General features: G+C 43.4%; 1 protein-coding gene across 3 annotated transcripts in view; it reads right to left on the reverse strand.

Moving 5' to 3' along the window:
• Positions 1-3,198: 3,198 nt before the first annotated feature.
• SLC6A14 (solute carrier family 6 member 14) overlaps positions 3,199-19,825 on the reverse strand; it is a 68,732-nt gene continuing 52,105 nt past the window's right edge. For 2 of the 3 annotated variants that reach the window (XM_054075125.1, XM_054075128.1), the window contains 13 exons: positions 17,328-17,496; positions 15,463-15,594; positions 13,740-13,901; positions 12,587-12,722; positions 11,743-11,875; positions 9,896-10,036; positions 8,647-8,875; positions 8,436-8,561; positions 8,226-8,344; positions 6,930-7,029; positions 6,582-6,691; positions 5,353-5,520; positions 3,199-4,747 (listed from right to left, as the gene is read on the reverse strand). In XM_054075125.1, the coding sequence (XP_053931100.1) occupies positions 4,598-4,747; positions 5,353-5,520; positions 6,582-6,691; positions 6,930-7,029; positions 8,226-8,344; positions 8,436-8,561; positions 8,647-8,875; positions 9,896-10,036; positions 11,743-11,875; positions 12,587-12,722; positions 13,740-13,901; positions 15,463-15,594; positions 17,328-17,496 (1,875 nt within the window). In that variant the 3' untranslated portion in view covers positions 3,199-4,597. Of the gene's footprint in view, positions 4,748-5,352; positions 5,521-6,581; positions 6,692-6,929; positions 7,030-8,225; positions 8,345-8,435; positions 8,562-8,646; positions 8,876-9,895; positions 10,037-11,742; positions 11,876-12,586; positions 12,723-13,739; positions 13,902-15,462; positions 15,595-17,327; positions 17,497-18,756; positions 18,840-19,825 lie in introns of those variants that run through there. The other variant, XM_054075127.1, reaches the window with a different exon arrangement.

A 19,825-nucleotide genomic window follows, 5' to 3' on the forward strand; every position in this document is an offset into this window, starting at 1 on the left:
TCTATTCAAAATGTTATTCTACACAGAGCATCCGGAACTTCTCTGGACTCACAGGAACCTGAGATTAGATATTGGCTCTTGGACCCCCCTTAAGTTGTGGCCAAATGTTGAATTCTAAAAAATAATTAACATCAGCAGGGCAGCATTTTTTTTCTCTTTAAAAGGTTCTGCCAGTGTTTGCCCTATTTGCATCATGGAGCTAAACTGGAGAAGATCTTTCTTATCCTTCAGACAGTGTAACAACAGCTTCCTCATTCTAAATCAAGAAGTCGAAATGTCAGCTTTCACTTCACCTGCCTTCCAAAGCAGCTCAGATTAACAAATCTCTAGAAATTTAAAAAATAGATTTGCTCAAGCTTCAGCATTTTCCCCTCTTCTGTACTTTGTAATCTGGATTTACTATGTTCCAGAACAAAGATTATTGGACTAGAAAGTAGACCTCTCAGACAACCTCCGAAACCAGTTTCTTATAACAACGTAAACCCTTTGGCCCCAGTAATTTCTTTGGAGCCAGCAGACTTCATTTGTTTCAAGACCAGTTTCAAATTTTGGGAGTTTTCTGCTGATCAGACTTTGTGGAGCATTCCCAATGCGTTCAAAAGGTGAATCAGAGGAAACACATTAATTGTCCTCAACAGATGGGCTGTGCAGTTGCCTCCTCACTCTTATGCAGCTCTCTCAAATCAGCTGTACTCACACACTGGGACCTTTTGCTTCTCATTCATCCCTCTTCAAACAGCCACACTACAACCATGTGGGAGATGCCCCATCCCTCAGAGCCTGACTGCTGTGCCAGTGCACACATCAAACACAGCCATGACCATGGACTTGAAGTCAAGTAATGACACAAAGCCCTGCAACAGACCCACAAAATGACAGAAAATTAGATTTAAAGCTGAAAGAAGAAAATGAAGCCTTCAATTAAAACCGTGCAGGCTACTTCTGGGTCTGTGCTCATGCTTCGCACAAAAAAAAAAAGAAAAAAAAAGCCAGGAAGGGAACCCCTCAGCAAGGCCACATCACCCACAGGTGTGGAGGACAAGGACAGGTTGAGGCTCAGCTGAGCTCTGAGGATTTGGGAGTGGAGGTGCAGAAAGTATCACTAAATGTCAATGTGGGGCTGGAAAGCTCCACTTACTGTGACAACTGGTCTGACAAGATAACCGGTCCCCACAGAGGCCAGAGTGGTATTAACAGGCAGCTGTATTTCACCATAACACTTGGTTTGAAGCCATGCAGGAGTTCAATGCACATATCGGCTCCTTTTTCACACGTCTGGACCTGGGTAAAAAAGACCTTTTGATACATCTAGTCTAATTCAAATCTCAGATGCTGTTCAACGAGGCAGGCAGGAGTGAGCGCTGAATGGCTCTGCTTTACTGCTGCTGCTTCCTAACGCAGTGTTCAGAGTCAGGAGTCCTGGAGTGAGCAGGACAGCATCCCAAATAGAGACAAGCTTGCTGGCACTTCCACTCCTCGGGTGCCAGGAGAGGAGCAGAAGAGCCCCCACTGCTCTCTCCTGGTTAGCACACCATCACAGCCAGGCTGGAAAATGTCCTACTGCAAATAAATGATAGGGTAGAACGAAATTAAATCCTGTTTTTTTTTTTTTTTTTTTTAAAATATACTTGACTCTGTGCTTATAAAGAGTCCCTACAACAGAAATAAAGCTGATGTTTTAAATTTGCTTTCATAAGCTTGGCCCCTAACTCATTGCTTTACATATGTATACAAATGCCAATTAAAATACTTAAAAATGTTTCCATGTCATGGATGTGGCATTTTAGAACTGCATAGGTTTGTGTTCTCTTTCCTTACTGAAATATACTTCAGTTTTGAGCCAAACCAAAGCCAATATACTTCTTTTGCACTTCTATTTTTCTCTTTCCAAGAGTTTTCCAGTCGCTCCCATTTAGCTTGATCCAAAGCAGAACTTTTTCCATTTTTTTCTCAAAGTAAAAAAGTCCAAACCTCAGGCATTCCAACCCTCCCACCCAGCACAGAGCATCCTCTCTTACCAGGAACACTGCACTGGTTGGCACTGCTGAGTTTCCAACCCAAACACCAGGATGCGTGAGTGAGGAATACGCCCTGGTCTGCTGGATCGAGCCTGCCTCCAGAGCAGTGCTGAGGGACATAACTTTTTCAGGTAACCCACAGGGGCTATTGAACAACTCTAGGAGCTGGGTGGCAGGTGTGGCAAGTGAAGAATGTGAATGCCAGCTCCTAAATGCTCTTTGTGAATCCTCAGAAGATGCCAGAAGTCAGCTCATCCAAAAAGAATAACGGAAACTGGATCTATTAGGAAGATGTTAGATATGCACGTGCAGAGAAGGATCTCAGCTCTACCAGGGGCTAGAAGAGTAAATTTTGCCTTCAGAACTGGAGGATTTTCTTACCTTGGAGAAAGCAGAAAGCACAAAAACTGGACCCTCAGTCTTTGAGAAACCATCTTCTGTTGTTGTTCTGGGAGGATTTCATAGTGTAACATCATGAAAACAGCTCCTAGAAGCCCATAAGACAAATCCAGAATGGAAGAAACCTCAAAAGAGCCTGTGTGCAGCAACAGGGTCTTTTCATGGGGCAGTAGATGGCTAGTATTAGCCTTCAGCACCTCTTTGGCCAAAACCTGCCTGGATTCTTTCTGAAGCTGGTTTGGCCAGCCTGTTTCCCCACCATCTCAAGGAGCACTCTCACTCATTACTTAGCTAATTTCTCTCTCCTTCCAAGCCCCTGTCCCTTCCCAGGTATGAACTGCCACCCACTGCGGCAACTCCAATGGATGGTGTGCTTGGGGATAAGCACCACAGCTTTGCAGCTCCCTCCTGCTCCCAGCCTTTCCACATAAGTGCCAGTGATAGCACTGTTTTCTGATGGTTTGTGGCTAGACCATGACCCCAGAGCAGCTGATGTGCCAGAAAGGTGTCCTCTTCACCAGCTTTTGTTACAAGCTCTAATCTCACAGTCCTTTTTATATATTTCCATTCTACTACCTGTATTTTTTGAGCCCACTCCTAAACAGGGCTATTGTACTAGATCCTAACTTCTATGAGAAAAGCCTTTCCGAAGGTTGAATCTTTCCAGTTCAGTCTCTCAAAGTCTTAGCGTCACAGAAGAGCTGATACTTCCCATCAACTACATCCCGCCAACTCCATTCAAAAGGCTGAATTCTCAGTATCCAGCTCCAAAACCATTAAAAACAGAAAATGACATTTTATTTGCCATAAAGTGTTGATTTGTGACAAAAACACCAATATAAAACATATACCAAGGTATGCAGCTTGGGCAACAAGCCACTATCCGCATTCCTCCCTGTCCAGAAACAGTGACAATGCCCTGAGACGAAGTGACAGCTAGGAGCCCTGCTGCATTGTTCCCAAGGAGCCATTATCACAGTAATAGAGACATTCCTCATCACACAAAACATATTCATTCAACCCACAGGTCTTTTTCCTTTATCAGGAATTAATTTGTATTGCGAGTGAAGTCAGGTTCTTTTAACCTAACCCATACAGTACATAGGTAGACCATAAGTCTGTGTTCCCAAATACGTTATAAACCTCCTATTTTTTTCAATAATCTCATGATTTCAGCAAATTTTAGAGTAATAGCACTACAAGTCAATTGTAACCTTCACTTGGGGTAAAGTTCTGCTTCTTTTGGCTGTATTATAACACTGAATCTTTAAAAAGCACTTTGGATCTCCTTTGGAAGGGAAAAGCCAAGCTTAGTAAAAGATGCAGAGAACAAACTGATAGGTAAAGCCCTAGAGAGTGTAAGAGAGCAGACACACCAGAAATCAACAGTTAGTATTTCATTCTGCAGGTCCTAATGATAGAATATGGAAACACAGGATTTTTAAAATTATAGACAGATGAATGCTGAGCAAGGGGCATGACACAGTAGGTGCCTTTTGGGGGATCCCAAGGGGAATAATGAGAAATAGAGAGACCATCTGCTTTTCACCACGTTAAGGCCTTATTTCCTTTGATGGTAATTTTTTACTGCTCAATATTTAGATGCGCAGAGAAAACACACACACACACACACACACTGTAGTCAACATCAAATCCTGAGCAGCCTCACAGCACTGAGCGAGGCTTAGAGAGAATGTTCCCTGAGCTACAGTGCCAGGCAGCAGCACAACCATCGACCTCTCTGCTGACTGCACACCACTGCGGATGGCAAAACATAGCAGAAAGTAGTAACTGCCCGTGGCACATTGAGGCATACGAGCATAGCACCTTTTTGATCAAATTTCCTGTTGCTGGGGAGCACCAGAATGTGTCTTTATTTTCTTCCACACCCGTATCTACAGTCCAGCTGGACACCGGTTTGATGGGGTTAAGCATGCCCAGTCTAGCAGCCTGGGAAGCCTGCAACACATCTTCCTGCCCTCTCAATCTAAATGTCTGAGGAGAGCTCAGTGTTTAATTTACCTGTCCCTCCCCAAACATACAGCAATAAAAATAAATAATAGAGCTCACTTTCTTTTGGGGATTGGGTTTTGAAGGGCAGAATGTTGATTTGCACTGTCATTTTCTAATAGTTAAAGAGGAAAACCACACATTAAAAATTTGTCATCCAAATGACCATCTCATTGTTGAGTATATACGAAGGCAGACACAGTAGGAATCTCGTGTTCTTTTTCCTTTTTGGGATCTACAACATGGCTGTATCTTTCTCCTCGGTGACATTCCAGGTAGGGACCCCAGTTTGCAGTGGGTCTGCAGCAGCTTACAATGCGCTGGAAAACAAAACCAAGAGGTGTTAAGTCTTACCTTAGTCTGGACTATTTTTAAAGTTCAGTAAAGCTGTAATTCTAGATATGCTTTGCAGCTCAACAAATGGCAAACCAATCACCAATGGTTTTCAAAATCATTCCAAATGTGTTTTGGTTCAGTAGGTTCTAGACAGTGAAACCAAAGAAGCAGTGAAAGCTGTGACCAACAGGACTCTCTGCCAAAAACTGGCAAGAAGAGCATACCTTGGATCTTGCACTATCTTGTTTCTGTGTGGAATGGGAAGCAAAACTCCAGAACATTATATGAAGATAGAAAGCGACAGAAATTCTTCACAGAATTTAAAGCAGCTGGAATAACAAGAAAACTTATGAAAATCACTGTTGAATGTGTGGATGTCCTTCCAGAGAATTAGAATTTGTCTTCTTTTTAGAACACAGTGAGATAAATTTGTCTCTTGTACAACTAACATAGATATGTTTCAGTCTAAAATTCCAATTAATGAACACCTCAAAGTACTGAATGTGTTTTTGAGAAGAGAGCACAGGAGTTCTTGATAACGTCAAGTAAAGCAAGATTTGAGGCTATGATCACTTTTTTGTGTCCTTACCTGACAAAGGTTTCCTTCAGCTTTAACTATTTTTAGAACAGCGATGATCGGAATCCAGATGACACAGAAGCTAATCATGCACCAGCCAACAGCAGTTCCCCAGGTTGGATATGGTACGGAGCCATAAAAGGGAGGTGAAAATGTGGCCAAGGACCAGACCAAAATTGCCTATAAAAAAATGGCAAAAAGGTTAAGAGGTTAAGAGAGAAAGTCAGATTTCCAGCTGACTTGAACTTACACCATATTTCCAGGTTTGTTGAAAAAAGGGGCTATCTACAAATTCTGCACAGTACCTGCTTGCTTTCTGAATGTGAGAATGGTTGTGCACGATTTGCGCCCAAGCAGTAAAACTGAAGGACAAGGCTGGAAGACACCACTGATTTGCACCCTAACACTCTAAGTATATCTATATTTAATCAGAACTTGATGTCTGTGTTCTGTTGAAGTCTTATGTTGGGGAATATACACTTTTGGATGAGTCCAGTGCAAACTGTATATTTTATATGTTCCCAGATTGTTTTGTTTACAGGAATGCAGTAAAGAATCTAAGATCTAAGATTCTTTACATTCTTTCTAACATGGGCAAATACTGCTACAGAAATAAGATATTTTAGAAGCAGCACTTTCTAAACAGTAGTCTGGACAGATTAAAGGTAATGTGCTGGCTGGAGTGACTTGACACTGCTCCTGGATTTGGGATGTTAATGAATTCTCTCACAATCATGTAATCCAAAGATCTATAGTCCAAATTAGGAGTACAAGAGTAATGAAAAACCAAGACACACATAAGACATTAAAAAGCCTCAGACAGGGGAACAGCCAGATTTTCAGAGAGAAAACCAAAGCCAAAGACCTGTCCTGAAAATGGGATTGCCCTCAAAGCAGAAAAAAAAAAAAATAGGTTCTCAAAACATTTTCTCACAGTCTGAAATGAAGATAATCCAACTGCTAAAATGGACAGTCTGGTTGTTCTGTGTGACTCCTCAGAGCGTAGACCTAGTTCACTACCAACTGATCTGAAGGTCCAGCCTCTCTTGGAAAGGACCCAAGAAGAAGGAATGGAATGTATAAGAAATACATAGATAGTACAGAGTTTGCTTCACCGGCACAGCCATACCTCGACTTTCTACATAAGGCCTCAGCATACAACCCTGAATCTTCATTTGAAAATCTCTTCAATATCAAATTAAGTTCTGTCACACTAACACAACCCAGTTATCTCCACTCACCGTTAACAGCACAGGAGTAACGAAAAACCAGCACATTCTCCACCACAGCCAGAATAAACAGCTCTTCTTTCCAATCATCATTTCAATGTCCTCAATGAACCTGTTTCCTCCTGTTGAAAGACAATTGTAGGGTGCATTGTAAAGCAGATGCCTCCCTTGCAGGTGTGGTTACTCGAAAGCGGTTGAAGAACTGCAATTGTCAAGGTCGGTTTCTCCAGTTCAGTGGTAACTGTTTAAGTTTTTTTGTCAGTTAAGTTATAAATGCTTTATTGTGGTAATTAGTGTTTAATATACACCATGCCTGAGAGTACAAAGTCAAATAATGGATTTTCGGTGCAAGTAATTTACCGTAAATGTAGACGATGCCTATTATCTCCAGGACAGCCGCAATAAGGATTCCCCATCCAGCACAAAAGTGATCAATTAGGTTAACCCAGTAAATTCCTGCCTATAGAACAAACAATAAAAAGGTAAGAAATGAACCCAGTCCCAGTAACATCTTTAAGCAAATAAAGTAAGTTGCATTGTTCAAGCTATTTGAACTAATCACCAGCCTGAGGTTTTTAAATTTCTAGTTCTCTAGGTTAAGTACACATCAGTGAACATACTTCTATTTAAATATTTCCACGTCAAGTTGAAATGCACACCTGACAAAATACTGTAGATCTCTACTTCAATAACAAGACAAAGGTATATGCAGAGTGTATATAAATAGCTGAGAGCAAGATTTAAAATTTGAACTTACAGTATTAAAGCTCCTGCTAAAGTTTTAATACCGAGCTACAGCAACAGCTATAGCAGTTATTAGTTCTGCCAGGCTTGTATAAAAGCATAAGTTTTTGACATGGTTTAAACACAGCTTTAAACACCAGCATGCAATAACAGGATCACTAAGCTTTAAGCTGTTTTATACTCCTGCATACCACATCGTTTGCAAGCTTTTCTGCCATCATGTTTCATAATTCATGTGCTTTGTTTGACCAAACAACCGTCTATTCACCCTAATTATCTTCACATTTTCAGTCTAATCATATACATAAATCTTCATTTCTAGATTGAGCCACTGCAATCAACTTTTATAGCCTTAAAAGCAATTTCCTCAAGGAATTTTACATAGTATACATAAAAATTCCTTTTATGCATGCATGCATACATACATGTGTGCATATGTATACATACACCCACATGCACAGAAGTAACAATATAATCTATAGATGCTTGAGAGGTAATAGGAGGGCTTTTATGATGTGGATAAGCGAGTTCTCAAATCCTATGTTGTTTGGTAGTCAGTTCTGAACAAAAAGATCCCACCAGTACCCACGGGGCTGCAGACACACTGCATGTGTATCCTCAAGGTTAAACAAATAACCTCCTGAACTGAGGAGCAATAAATCAGGCTGACGGTTCACAGGATTTGTACAGGCTTTCTATTTAAAAGCACATCTCGGTTCAATAATCACAGAAAACCTTCGGTTCTTCAAGATTCCTTATGGGAATTTCTTATTTGCATGTTCAGGCAGAGTGGCAGAATTCATGACCGTCTCAGATCAATCCATGCAAACAGAAAGAGTTGCAAAGGGTATTTTGACTTGAGTTCATGGCTTGCAGCATAACTAAACCCACACAAAAAATAATTTGTCTTACCTGAGTGACACAGACAAGACCGAGAAAGAAGAGCAACATGCACAGACCCAGGGTTACAGGGACTCTTAACTTTTTCATCACTTCAGGATATATATCTTGTATGGTGGTTGTAAGTGTTTCTGCAAAGGAAGAAGTATGGGGTTTGAGCAGCACAATTGAGAAATATAACACTCATTTGAAAAGCCATGAGTTACTTAAAACCCCACTCACCTATGGTGGCAAACTGAGAGTCAAGGCCCAAGAGCAGGAGCATGAAGAAAAACAAGAAGGACCAGAGAGGAGAAACTGGTAACTTGGAGAGAGCCTCTGGATAGGCTACAAATGCCAGATCAAATCCTGAAAGCAGTGGAAGGAAGGAGGTTATTATCATGCCTTGGGGTCAGAGCAAGTCCCAATAGTGAAAGCACAATGAACAGCCTACCTGAATCCACGACCTCCGAGACAGGTCTCTCAGACACATATGCCATATGTCCCAAGATGGAGAATATCGCAAACCCAGCAAATACACTAGTGAGGCAGTTGGTTACACAAACTATAATGGCATCTGAGTAGCAGTTGTTGTGGAACTTATTGTACGATGACAAAGCAACAAGTCCGCCCCATGCCACAGACAAGGAGTAGAATATCTGGGTGGCTGCATCTTTCCAAACCTACCAGAAAGAAGAATATAGGAATTACTGTATTACTTATAGCATGTATCATAAATATTTAAGTCTGCCCTCTATTGAAGCTCCAAGGCTTTTCTACATTTAGCCTGAATAGCTAATTCTATTTCATATGAATTTTTGAGTAGGTAGAATACAGTATGTTGGTGATCTTGCAGTCTCAAGAACAAACAATATTTTCTACGATTTCTGAAGGTCACATCCAAAGTATGTTACCAAATATTTAAATCTTATTGGACTAACCCTGTAAAAGAGATTCAATTGGTTCACATATGTGGGTCGCAGAGATATGAACCTTTTCACTGTGCTAATGAAAAAGGAAAGCCAGAACGTGGTTACAAGAATGAGAACTTGCACTTGTATTCTTTACACTGTGGCCCAGACAACCACTTCTGCCTCTGCTGTAGCCCCTCAGTGCCAAATGCCTGTATAAAATGCCACAAACAAATATTGCACTTAATGTCTGCTTTTGGTAATATTGAACTAATGTTGGCATAAGAACAAAAAAATCCAAGCTTCCTTTGCACAAGGTGCCCTTCCCAATCCACCTAGTCTCCTAAGATAATTTCCTGGGCAAGCCACAGCCTGAATTTCAAACTCGGGGGTCTCTTCAACCTTTTGATAGTCCTTCAAAATTTTCAGAAATCAAAGCAAGTGGGACACAAGTGAGAAAAATGTTTGATCCCATTGCAAGAACTTCCTCAGCTGGCCTTGCTGAGATGAAGCTCCAGCATGATCCCGAGAGCTGCTCAGAAGCAGTTGGCATCATTATCTGCTGTGGCAGGGAGGGGACAGAGAATGGCTATTTTTCAGATTGAGAGTAGCTAGAATAGGAGCTTGGACTTCCACTAGAGCTGGGCATTGCTGAAAAACAGCTGCAGATACAGATGCAGGACAGGACATGAAGAAGCACCTAAGTGGATGAAAATGAAGTTGCTCTGTAAGTGACAAGCCCAAAGAACAACAGAAGCATTTTATGCTTCTGAGGTTGACACTATCTCTCACCTCTGCCTCCATCAGCTTAGTGATGTTGGACTGTTTCCCAATGTAGTATTCAATGCCATCCAGAGCACCTTCCAGGGTGGCACCTCGCACAAGCAAGATAAGCAGGATGACATATGGGAAGAGTGCAGTAAAGTAGACTACCTGCAAAAAGAAGGGCAAGGACAAACATTAGATGTGAGAAGATGCTCAGACCTCTGAGCAGTAGGAATGGCCAGGTTTTAGGCTAAGGTCCGCTGGTACAAATGAAAAGCAGGTGACCAGGGAAGTGAACACATACCAAGGACTAAACTATCTGGCCTAGCCAGTTCTGGAGCTGCATTCCGGCAGAAGCAGAAGGCCCAAACCACATATCCACTTTTCAGATAGCAATTGACCACTTTCAGAAATGTTTTTTTCTGATGTGATTTACCGCTCTACCAAGGTCTGGACTTAACTACCCTAGAGGTGTCTTGCTATGCAGTGCTGGAAGCTTTCTTTACTGGCAGCTAGGGCTTCCAGGTTCTTTCAGACACAGGTCTTTTTTATTGTTTGTCTACACGATTTCTAGCACAATGGGATCCACACCAGAAGCAGTGCTAAGCAGCGCTATTATCATGCAAGCTAAGTTTAATAAGATTCTTGTTTCTTGTGTCTCGGTTTCTGTGTTACGCAGACAGGTAATTAACCTGATACTGCCGGCTACACCAAGCCATAGCATTGCACCATCATATGGTGAGTCTGTCATTTCTGAAGACCTCCTTCATATTTGCCCCGAATAGTCAATTCTCTCTGCTTTTCATCTTTGCCTTGTTCCTACGCAGCAAGATTCTTTTGAGTCTTACCTTACTCCTCAAAGAGGCTTACCTTCACACCAGAAGAGAAGTGACAACAGGAAGAGCCAATTGCCAGGAACCCAAAGAATGCAAGTTTAAGAGGAGCCGGCAGAACAACTGGGAAAGCACAGATACTCCACCCTGAAGCACTGAGACAGAGGGCGGAAAGCTCCAAATAGAAAGGAGAATAGGAAGAGACATCAGACTGTGGAAAGGAAGAAAGGCAGCAAGGAACCACAAAAAGGCACAATGTCAGAAGAAACTGAAGGAAAAAAAAAATCAATGTAGAAAGGGTGAGAGAAAGACTGAAGGCAACAGGGACTAAACAAGTAAGCAATGGAAATGCAACATGAAGAAAGGAGCATGGGGAGGAATAAACTAAACCAGAAAAAGGGCCTCAGGCAGGAAAGAATGACATTTAGCCTGCCTGAAATCTGGAGAGGAGCCAACCTAGCCCAAGGAAAACTCCAGGCAGCTGTGCTTCAGCACAGGGAAGAGAGAGCTCAGCAGCACCAGAGTTTGAAAACAAGCACCTATGGACATGGTCCCTAAAAGTAGCTTAAAATCTTGAGTGCAAACAACATTTCACAATCTGACAGGAACCTGCACATGCACATCCGTTTACAGGACTTGACCTCTATTGTCCAAATACCTCAACTAGTCTGGAGGTGCAAATAATTACCGGGTGTTCCCCAGGGTGTGTGTGCGCATATGCAGTCACACGCGCATGTCCATCATAACAGGCCAGGTGAGTGCCAAAACTCAGCTGGCATCACCTGCGTGACAGCAATTTCCCCAAATACAGGGCAGCGCTGGTGGAGCCGGGAAATCCGTGTGTTAAACAATTCCTGCATAATTAGGACCTTACTCATATTTTATGTAACAGTTACGAAGCCAAGGAGTCTAATGCTGAGTCCAGCAGAGGGTAGCGAGTTAGGACTGCATCCTTCCTTGTGCTAACCTTCCCTGAGTCCAACTGCCATTTGTATGGGCAGGATCAAGCCAAATGTCTGCTACTTGGTCTTCCTATCTTACCTTTCCAGAAGACTTTATTCCTTTAAACAATGCTGCTCCAATAATCACCCAGGACAGGAGGAGGCAGAGAGCCAGGTACCACACAATGTTACCAGTCTCGTCTAACCCACTTGACCGCTGAAGAGCCACTTTACTGAAAGCACAAAACACTGCAATGAGAAGAGGGCAACAGCGGCACGCAATCCTCCTCTTAAAGCCACTTTTGCTAGAAAAGTGAGCTGGTTTCCACAGATATTACAAGACTCTGTAGCAGCTTCCATGAGTGTGCAGTTAGAACTGCATGACTGACATTGAAAAACTGAATATGTAACTACATTTTTTCCCTCTCTTTTCGAAGTCTACCAGCCTTGAGCTGTCCCCAACCTCCCATCAGACCTACCTCAGCTCTTTCATGTTAACCATGAAATTATGATGGCAAGAAAAGGGCTCATAAGAATCACCAGTTCCCAGGAATCCAAGGAACATGAAGCTAAATAAAAAGCAATTTCACAACAGGCCCAATTTTGGAATAAGGTAACTCCTGAAAAAAAGTATATGCTATACATAAAGATGCTAAGCAGTTCCTACCAAGACTCCAAAGAGAAGGAATTCTTTAAGCTACAGTATTTTTCAGCTCATTACAGGTTGACTCATTTGCTTCTCTCTATTCTTTTTTTATTTTTTTTTTTAGGGCCCAGACTCATCAATTAAATTTTAACTCCCTTCTGCACAGATTTGCATGCTTACTCACCTTTACTAGATTGTTTCTGAACAGCAAAATAAGACAGCAAAAATATAAGGCATGTTCAAAACCATAATGGATAATAAATGCATTTTTAGCAATTTCTTTGAAATATTTACTTACTTCCAATATTGCTCACTGGGAAACTGCACTGGCTTGTACTTCATAGTGCCATTAATGCATGTGAGATTGTTGCTTGTGATGAACGAGTAGTTTGCATGAATGATTTCTCCATCTAAGGTGGTGTTGCAGTCACTTACTGAAGTCAAGCAAGCAAGAAAAAAGGATTGTTAACACAGTAATGGCTATTATAAAAATCAGACTATTATAGTGAATATGTTTTCTAAACAGTTACAGCTTCAGTTTGCTGCTAATAATATTTGGAAACAAACCTGAACTATCACTTGCAGCTGTGACTCTACTTTGATTGTAAATCATAATACCAAGAATCTGATGTGCTCAGCTCCACCTTGAATTTATTGTCAAGAATGCTTGCAAAAATCAGAACTGAAGATAGTTACAATTGCAGCCTTGGTCATTCCATGAACACTTTTGTCCCAAACCAAGGTTACACACAGACCATCCTTTAGCAACTTTATCCTATTATTACTATTATTAGAGGGCTTACTTTTCAGATACCTGGCTAAGTGGTTACAGTTACATTAACACTTGGCAATACATTTCCAGCTACTACCTACTAACTATCTCACCGGCTTCACCTTTTGCCTTGAACTGGTCTGATTTGGAAACTGTTGAGATAACAATTGTTTGGCTGGACATGTGCTACCAAACATCAAGAACAATAGCGTGGAGATATGTTCTAAAGATTTAATAAATTGTGAAACCAGTGCCTCACTGGTGCTCAGGATTACCATAGCCAAAAGGGAAACAAAGGGTAATGAAAGAACCTCCAATAAAAGCTACAGCAACAGTCTTGCTTTGGGTAAGAAGGTATTTGCTTTGCCATGAAGCCTAATGAAACAAGACCACCATATTTCTGAAGACTGTACTAGAAGAAACCTTAGATTTTAAAGGAGAAAAAGAAGGGGGTGTAACAAGGAGGTTTCAGCCCAGTACACTTTAGCTTTCCCAAGCACACAGAACTGTTTGCAGGGAAGCAGACAAGCAACATGTCTGTGTGTTCAGAGACAAAACTCCAGGAAAGAATTTTCAAACCATGCATAGTTGTCATGCTCCTGTAATTTCTCCCAGAAAACAGTGCAAAGTACAATTATCCGAAACAGTAATATTAAGTCCTATCTGTTAAGTACAGTACCTAGCCGTGTTTTGCTGCAGAACTCATCTGCCCAGGAAAAGCATTCTGACCATGGCAGTACTTTTTGAAATGAGGCAAATAAGTAGTAGAGTGCGTAAGCAATGATAACGTTGTAGTAGATTGCCACAAATGTTGAGATCATGACCATCGTGATGCCCACTCCTAGGAAAGAGAAAGACACAATATCTTAACTACCCCAAATCTGGGTTGAAAAAAAAAAAAAGACCAAACCTAAATGACCTTCGCCTGACTTTCAAAAGGCTACTTGGGAAGGAGTTGAGGTTGTTTTCTGTGAGCTTTTTAAAGTAATTTTTAACAGCAACCTAACAGGGAAAGGGTAAAGCCTTGAAATGAGGGATATGTTCCAAACTGATCATCTAAAAATGTAATTCTGATGAAGGGTTTGATTCAGACCTACAGGAAAATTGGACTAGTTTCTAAATCCAAGTCTAACAGAGAAATTCAATATTTTGTTTTCATCCAGTCCAGTAGGACCCTTTGAAAATAAAAGAAAATATACAAGGACTGACTAAACCATTTTAAAGAGCATATTGTAATGAGTGGGTTTGCCATTAAATGGGAAGCAACACAGAACAGTAAATCTGTGCCAATAGTACTGTTCGCCATTTTGTTAAAAGTAAGGGTTTGGGAAGGTCTGCCAAGATTTCCCAATCCTCCTAGAGACTATACTTAATTTTATATCTTTACAAACACATAACATATTTGCTATGTTTATAGACCTTTGTTTTAAAGTTAAATACACTGCTCTCATGAAAGGTTGCTTGTGCTGCAGAACAGAGATTGGCAAAACAAGTAGCCGTTTAGTCAAGCAGCTGGACTGTAATCCAGCTGTTTCTGTAGAAGGTGTCAAGTAAAACTCTTATTGCATCAAAAACAAACTTCCTTGTTCCTACATTAATTTCTCTGGTAGATAAAGAGGATAAATAAGACCAATTGCATAAGTCCTTCACACTCATTGGCACAGGACTTGGATGGATAGGAGTGAGTAAAGAACATGTTTAGCTGTTTCCAAACACTTAAATCACCCTGTGAAATTCAAACCCTTACAGAAACAGGCAAACTACCACTACGAAGTGTAACTATTTCTCTTATCACAAAAGGCACCTCACTTTACAAAGCCAGAGTCTAGCCTATTTTACCACAACAGCAGTTGACTCCCAAGGCAGCAAATTGGATGAATACATGCACAGTGTTTGCATAAAACAATCAGATCTATGTGCCTGTGCCAAGGCAGGCAGCCAAATACAGAATTAGTCCATCCAACATGGAACTGCCTTGCAAGCTACATAGGCTGTGAAGTGCATAGAAACAGCAATAAAAGTTAACTCCTAAAAACAATTTTCAGCCTGTTGCATGCAGTTTCAGGTGTTTAACCGAGGTTTTCCCTTACACAGTGAACAGAGTCAATTCCTTCTTCCTAGACAGCTGCAGTTAGGGTGGTGTACTGTGTAACACCAGGAGAATCACTGATAAACCTTCTCATAATTTATAACCTTTTGGGGGAAATCTTTAATGCACATCTGTGTATTAATCAAATAATAAGGAAGATCTATGTGGGAATGTAATATTGACCTTGTAACAATGGGACTATTTTCTACACAGAAATTGGCTTCTCAGAATTAGTAACTTGTGAAGAAATCATTAATTCACATCTGGTTATTACTAAAATAAAAAGGAGCTAAGTAAACATAGCAATACCAACCTTGAAACAATGGCAATATTCTCCAGATAGAAATTGGTCCAAGACTGGCAAACTGCCCAAGGGAACATTCCATGAAAAATAAGGGCAAACCAGCTAAGGCCAGCATCAGGGTATAGGGGATTAGAAAAGCACCTGAGAGAAGAGAAGTAAAAAAACCACACAGAGAAAACAATGAATCTTTCAGTATTCACCACAGTTCTATCACGTTTAATACTCCCCTTTCCCCCCCGCCTCAAATATCCCACTATGGGGTTTTTTTTTCTTTTTTGCAGAATAGAGAGATTTGTTTGTAATTCCTGTTTTCTGTAGAACTATATAGTACCTACAATGAAGAGACACATTACCAAGAGAACTGGTGATTTACATGGGATGGCTTCTTTTATAGAATTAAAAGAATTTGACAATAACTATCAAAGACATTGTCATACAGGCATGAGCATTGCTCAGCTGTTGGCACCATCGGCTTTCTCTGCTTTCTATTTCACCTTCCAGCTTTTAATTTTAAAAGGAACAGAATTATTCCTTCTTGTACTTAGCTGTGATTTGCAACTGCCCTGCTAGAGTAGCTACTGGACATCAAAGCATGAAAAATATTTTCTGTGGTTGGCTGCCTCCTGTGTCAAACAGCACCTCAGCGCGGTTCTTGTTTGAGGCCAATTTAAAGTATATATTAACCTGATATCAATGAGAGCCCTGTTCTGCGAAAGGGACTGGCACTTCTTTGTGCGCATACAGAAAACAGGGCAAGTGAGAGCACAAGTTTCCTAAACATAACCCGATACCCCACAGAAATCTGTCGTCTTCACTTTCAGTGAACTTAAAGCAATCAAGGTCCCAATTCTGCAAGGAACTGCAAATACCTGCTGTAATTTAAGGAAGTAAATATTCCAACAGAATTAACTGGATTACTCCTGTGTTTCGAAACAAGGATGTAACAATTGTCTTTATCAGTCGTGAGCAAGGGGCACCAAGTAGGATACAAGCAGCATCACAAACATGCTTTAACTACAAACCTTTCTGCTGCTGTAGGTAAGAAAAAAACATCTAGTAGAAGGGTCAACATCACAACTTATTTTGCTTTCACAATTTTCTTCAACAAAACCCAACCTGGCCAAATTCACTCCAATAGAACTTTTGTGCCAAGAATGCCACCTTGTGTTCCACGTGCAGCTGTGTGAGCTGTGCTACATTTACAGTCCAGAATTTGACTTCCAATGACTGTTAGGCAGAGCAAATGAGTACATACAAGTAAGTCCTCTGCAGTTACTTGGCATTTACAGTCTCTAATTACCAGTGGTTACCTGACACACAGACAAAGCCCCGGAACACCAGCCAGGGAAGGCAGTGCTTCCACTTGTCTTTGCCCCTAGTTCATTGTGTAAGCAAGTAGAGGCTCTCTCAGCTTCACGCTTCCCAAGTATCGGATAGGGATAATTATTGAGCTTGGATAATTATTCCAGCTTAGCCTGTTTGCCTGGCAAAACAAAGGTACAGAGGGGATTCAATTGCTGTCTATAAACATATCAGGGAGGTAAACACTGGGGAGGGAGAACAGCTATTTAGGTAAGCAGAGGATATTGGCACATGGACAAAAAGATGCATGCTGGTCACGAGTAAATCAGAAGAGTTCTAAAATTCTCAGACAGAAGTTTGTGATTAAAACTAAACACTATTTCCCTCCTCAGCCAATACCCAAAAAGCACAGATAAGCCCCTCGCTCCGTTCCCATCAGCAGGCTCTATCCACTTCCCTGGCTGATGCCCACATCCAGCTTTGCCAAAACATGCCCAGAGTCAGGGAGGGCCAGACTCTCTCCTGCGGATTGCAAGATGTGCCCACCCAACACTGCCATTCAATACAGGTACCTCCGCCATTCTGGTAGGTGAGGTAGGGAAATCGCCAGACGTTGCCCAGGCCCACAGCGTAGCCCACCATGGAGAGCAGGTAGTCAGCTTTGTTTGACCAGTTGCCACGCTCCAAGTTCTCATCACTGTCACTGGCGTGGGCATTTTTTTCACTTGACAAACTGAAGTCCTTGGAAGAGAAGAACAGGGAAGGCTCAGTATCACCACATAGGCAAGCAGGGCAGTCATATCCTTATTTCTCTGTCCAGAGCAGCACCTTGGATTCACTGGGCAGGGCAGCTAGACAGAGTGGACAGCCATGTGGCTGCCAGTCCAGCTGATCCCTGGCAGGACAGCACGGATCTGTTAGAGAGGGTCCCACCAGAGAGTCTAAACAATCTTTAGGGCCAGTTTTGCCCTGCTCCTATGTTAGTCCCCTGTGCAGTCAGCTCCCAGGGACAGCACCTCCAGGGGACTCTCCCATTCTGCCCCTGCACATGCCCAGATGACCCTACGACTGTTCAGATGTTCATCCCTGTATGTGCACTTCAAAAACACCTGTCCAGGTGACTTTCACACCTACCCAGGTTCTCATCCCAGCTCATCCTGTATTTATCTTCCCCAGTGCACTCATATTCCTGTACCTGTCTGGATCTTACTTGCCCAGATAATCTTATATTTGGGCAGATGCAATGTATCTCACCTACCCAGTGCTCCTGGTACCTACAACCTACTTGCCTGAGTGCACCTATGCCTACCGGGGCACCTCCATACCCTACTTGCTCAGATGCACTAACATCTCTCTGTGTTCTCCCACACCTGCCAAGGTGTCTCCTTACCCCACATGCCCAGGTACCCCCACTACCCCACATGGCCAAGTGCTTTCCTACCTGCCCAGGTGCCCCCATAACCCACCTGTCCAGGTGTTTTCCCACATGCCCAGATATCCCCATATCCCACATGCCCAGGTGCTTTCCCACCTGCCCAGGTGCCCCCAGACCCTACCTGCCCAGGTGCTCTCCCTACCTGCCCAGATATCGCCATATCCCACCTGTCCAGGTGCTTTCCTGCCTGCATGGATATCCACATATCCCACCTGTCCAGGCGCTTTCCTGCCTGCATGGATATCCCCATATTCCACCTGTCCAGGTGCTTTCCTACCTGCCCAGATATCGCCATATCCCACCTGTCCAGGTGCTTTCCTACCTGCCCAGATATCCCCATATCCCACCTGTCCAGGTGCTTTCCTACCTGCCCAGATATCCCCATATCCCACCTGTCCAGGTGCTTTCCTACCTGCCCAGGTGCCCCCAGACCCTACCTGCCCAGGCGCTCTCCTATTTCCCAGATATCCCTATATCCCACCTGCCCAGGGCCTTTCCTACCTGCCCAGGTGCCCCCATATCCACCTGCCCAGGTGTCCCCGGCCAGCCACCGCCGGCCACCTCACCTTCTTCCTCCCGCAGGAGAGGCAGCCCGGCAGGCTGAGCATCCCCATCCCGGCCGCTGCGGCAGCCGCTCTGCCCGTGCCGGCCGCCGCCCGGCCCTTTATCGGAGCCGCGGCCCCGGGGCTGCCCCTCGGCCCGGGCGGGGCCGGTGCAGCATCTCCCGCCCCCAGGGCTCCCCTCGCCTCCCGTCCCGGCCCCGTGCCTGAGCTCCCCAGCCTCCTGCCCACTTCCCCTGCCCTCCGCACGCCCTGCCCTCCTCGTCTTACGCCGACCCGCTTCCCCCGCCACGCACCTGCCTGGGCTCCTCAGCCCTCCTTGCACCCTGCCTGCCCACCTCCCTGCCCCTCACCTTCTGCTTCTGGTGTGCCCCCTTCTTCCCACCCCTGCCAGCCCCCCCTCTCCCCACCCCTGCCAGCACCTGCCCACACTCCCACCCTCTTGTCTACTACCTACAGGGCTGCCAACTGTCCATCACACAGAGACCCTCTCCTGACCCCACGACCTCCGCATCCCTCCCTGCAGAGCCACTGCCCAACCTCACCCACAGCCTCGTCTGCCTCACCCACAGTCACTCGCCCGGAGACTCTGCTCGTGGCTCCGTCTGCACCCATTCCTGCCTCTCATTCCTGCTCCATGCTGGAGTCTAAACTCAAGAGGCACATGGCAACAAAGGGCACCAAGGGGTTAAAGAGTATGGCAATTTCAGCTTCTAAACACACCTTCCACTTAGAGATGACAGGCACGGAAAGGGCAGGTCATAAAAGCAAAGCCATCGCCAGAAGAGGAATTTAACAAGTGACAATTGAAAGACCTTTGCTGAAGCATTCATCCACCAAAGTGACCTCCCTCAGGCACCCGCTGAGGACACACAAGAGGACACTGGCCAAAGCTTACTCCTGTACAAGGCAACGGTTGACTGGCTGCTTAACTGCTCTCCTCCATTTCTAACTGCTCTTTTGCATGGTTCTTTCAGATCCCCGGTGTGGAACACACTTTCTGTTCTCAATTAGTGGGACTTTTTGTTGAGTCAAGTGCTACCCGGCATGGCTCCATCTGGCCATGACCAAGAGT

Source organism: Cuculus canorus, chromosome 10 (assembly GCF_017976375.1).
Source record: "Cuculus canorus isolate bCucCan1 chromosome 10, bCucCan1.pri, whole genome shotgun sequence".
NCBI lineage: Eukaryota > Metazoa > Chordata > Aves > Cuculiformes > Cuculidae > Cuculus > Cuculus canorus.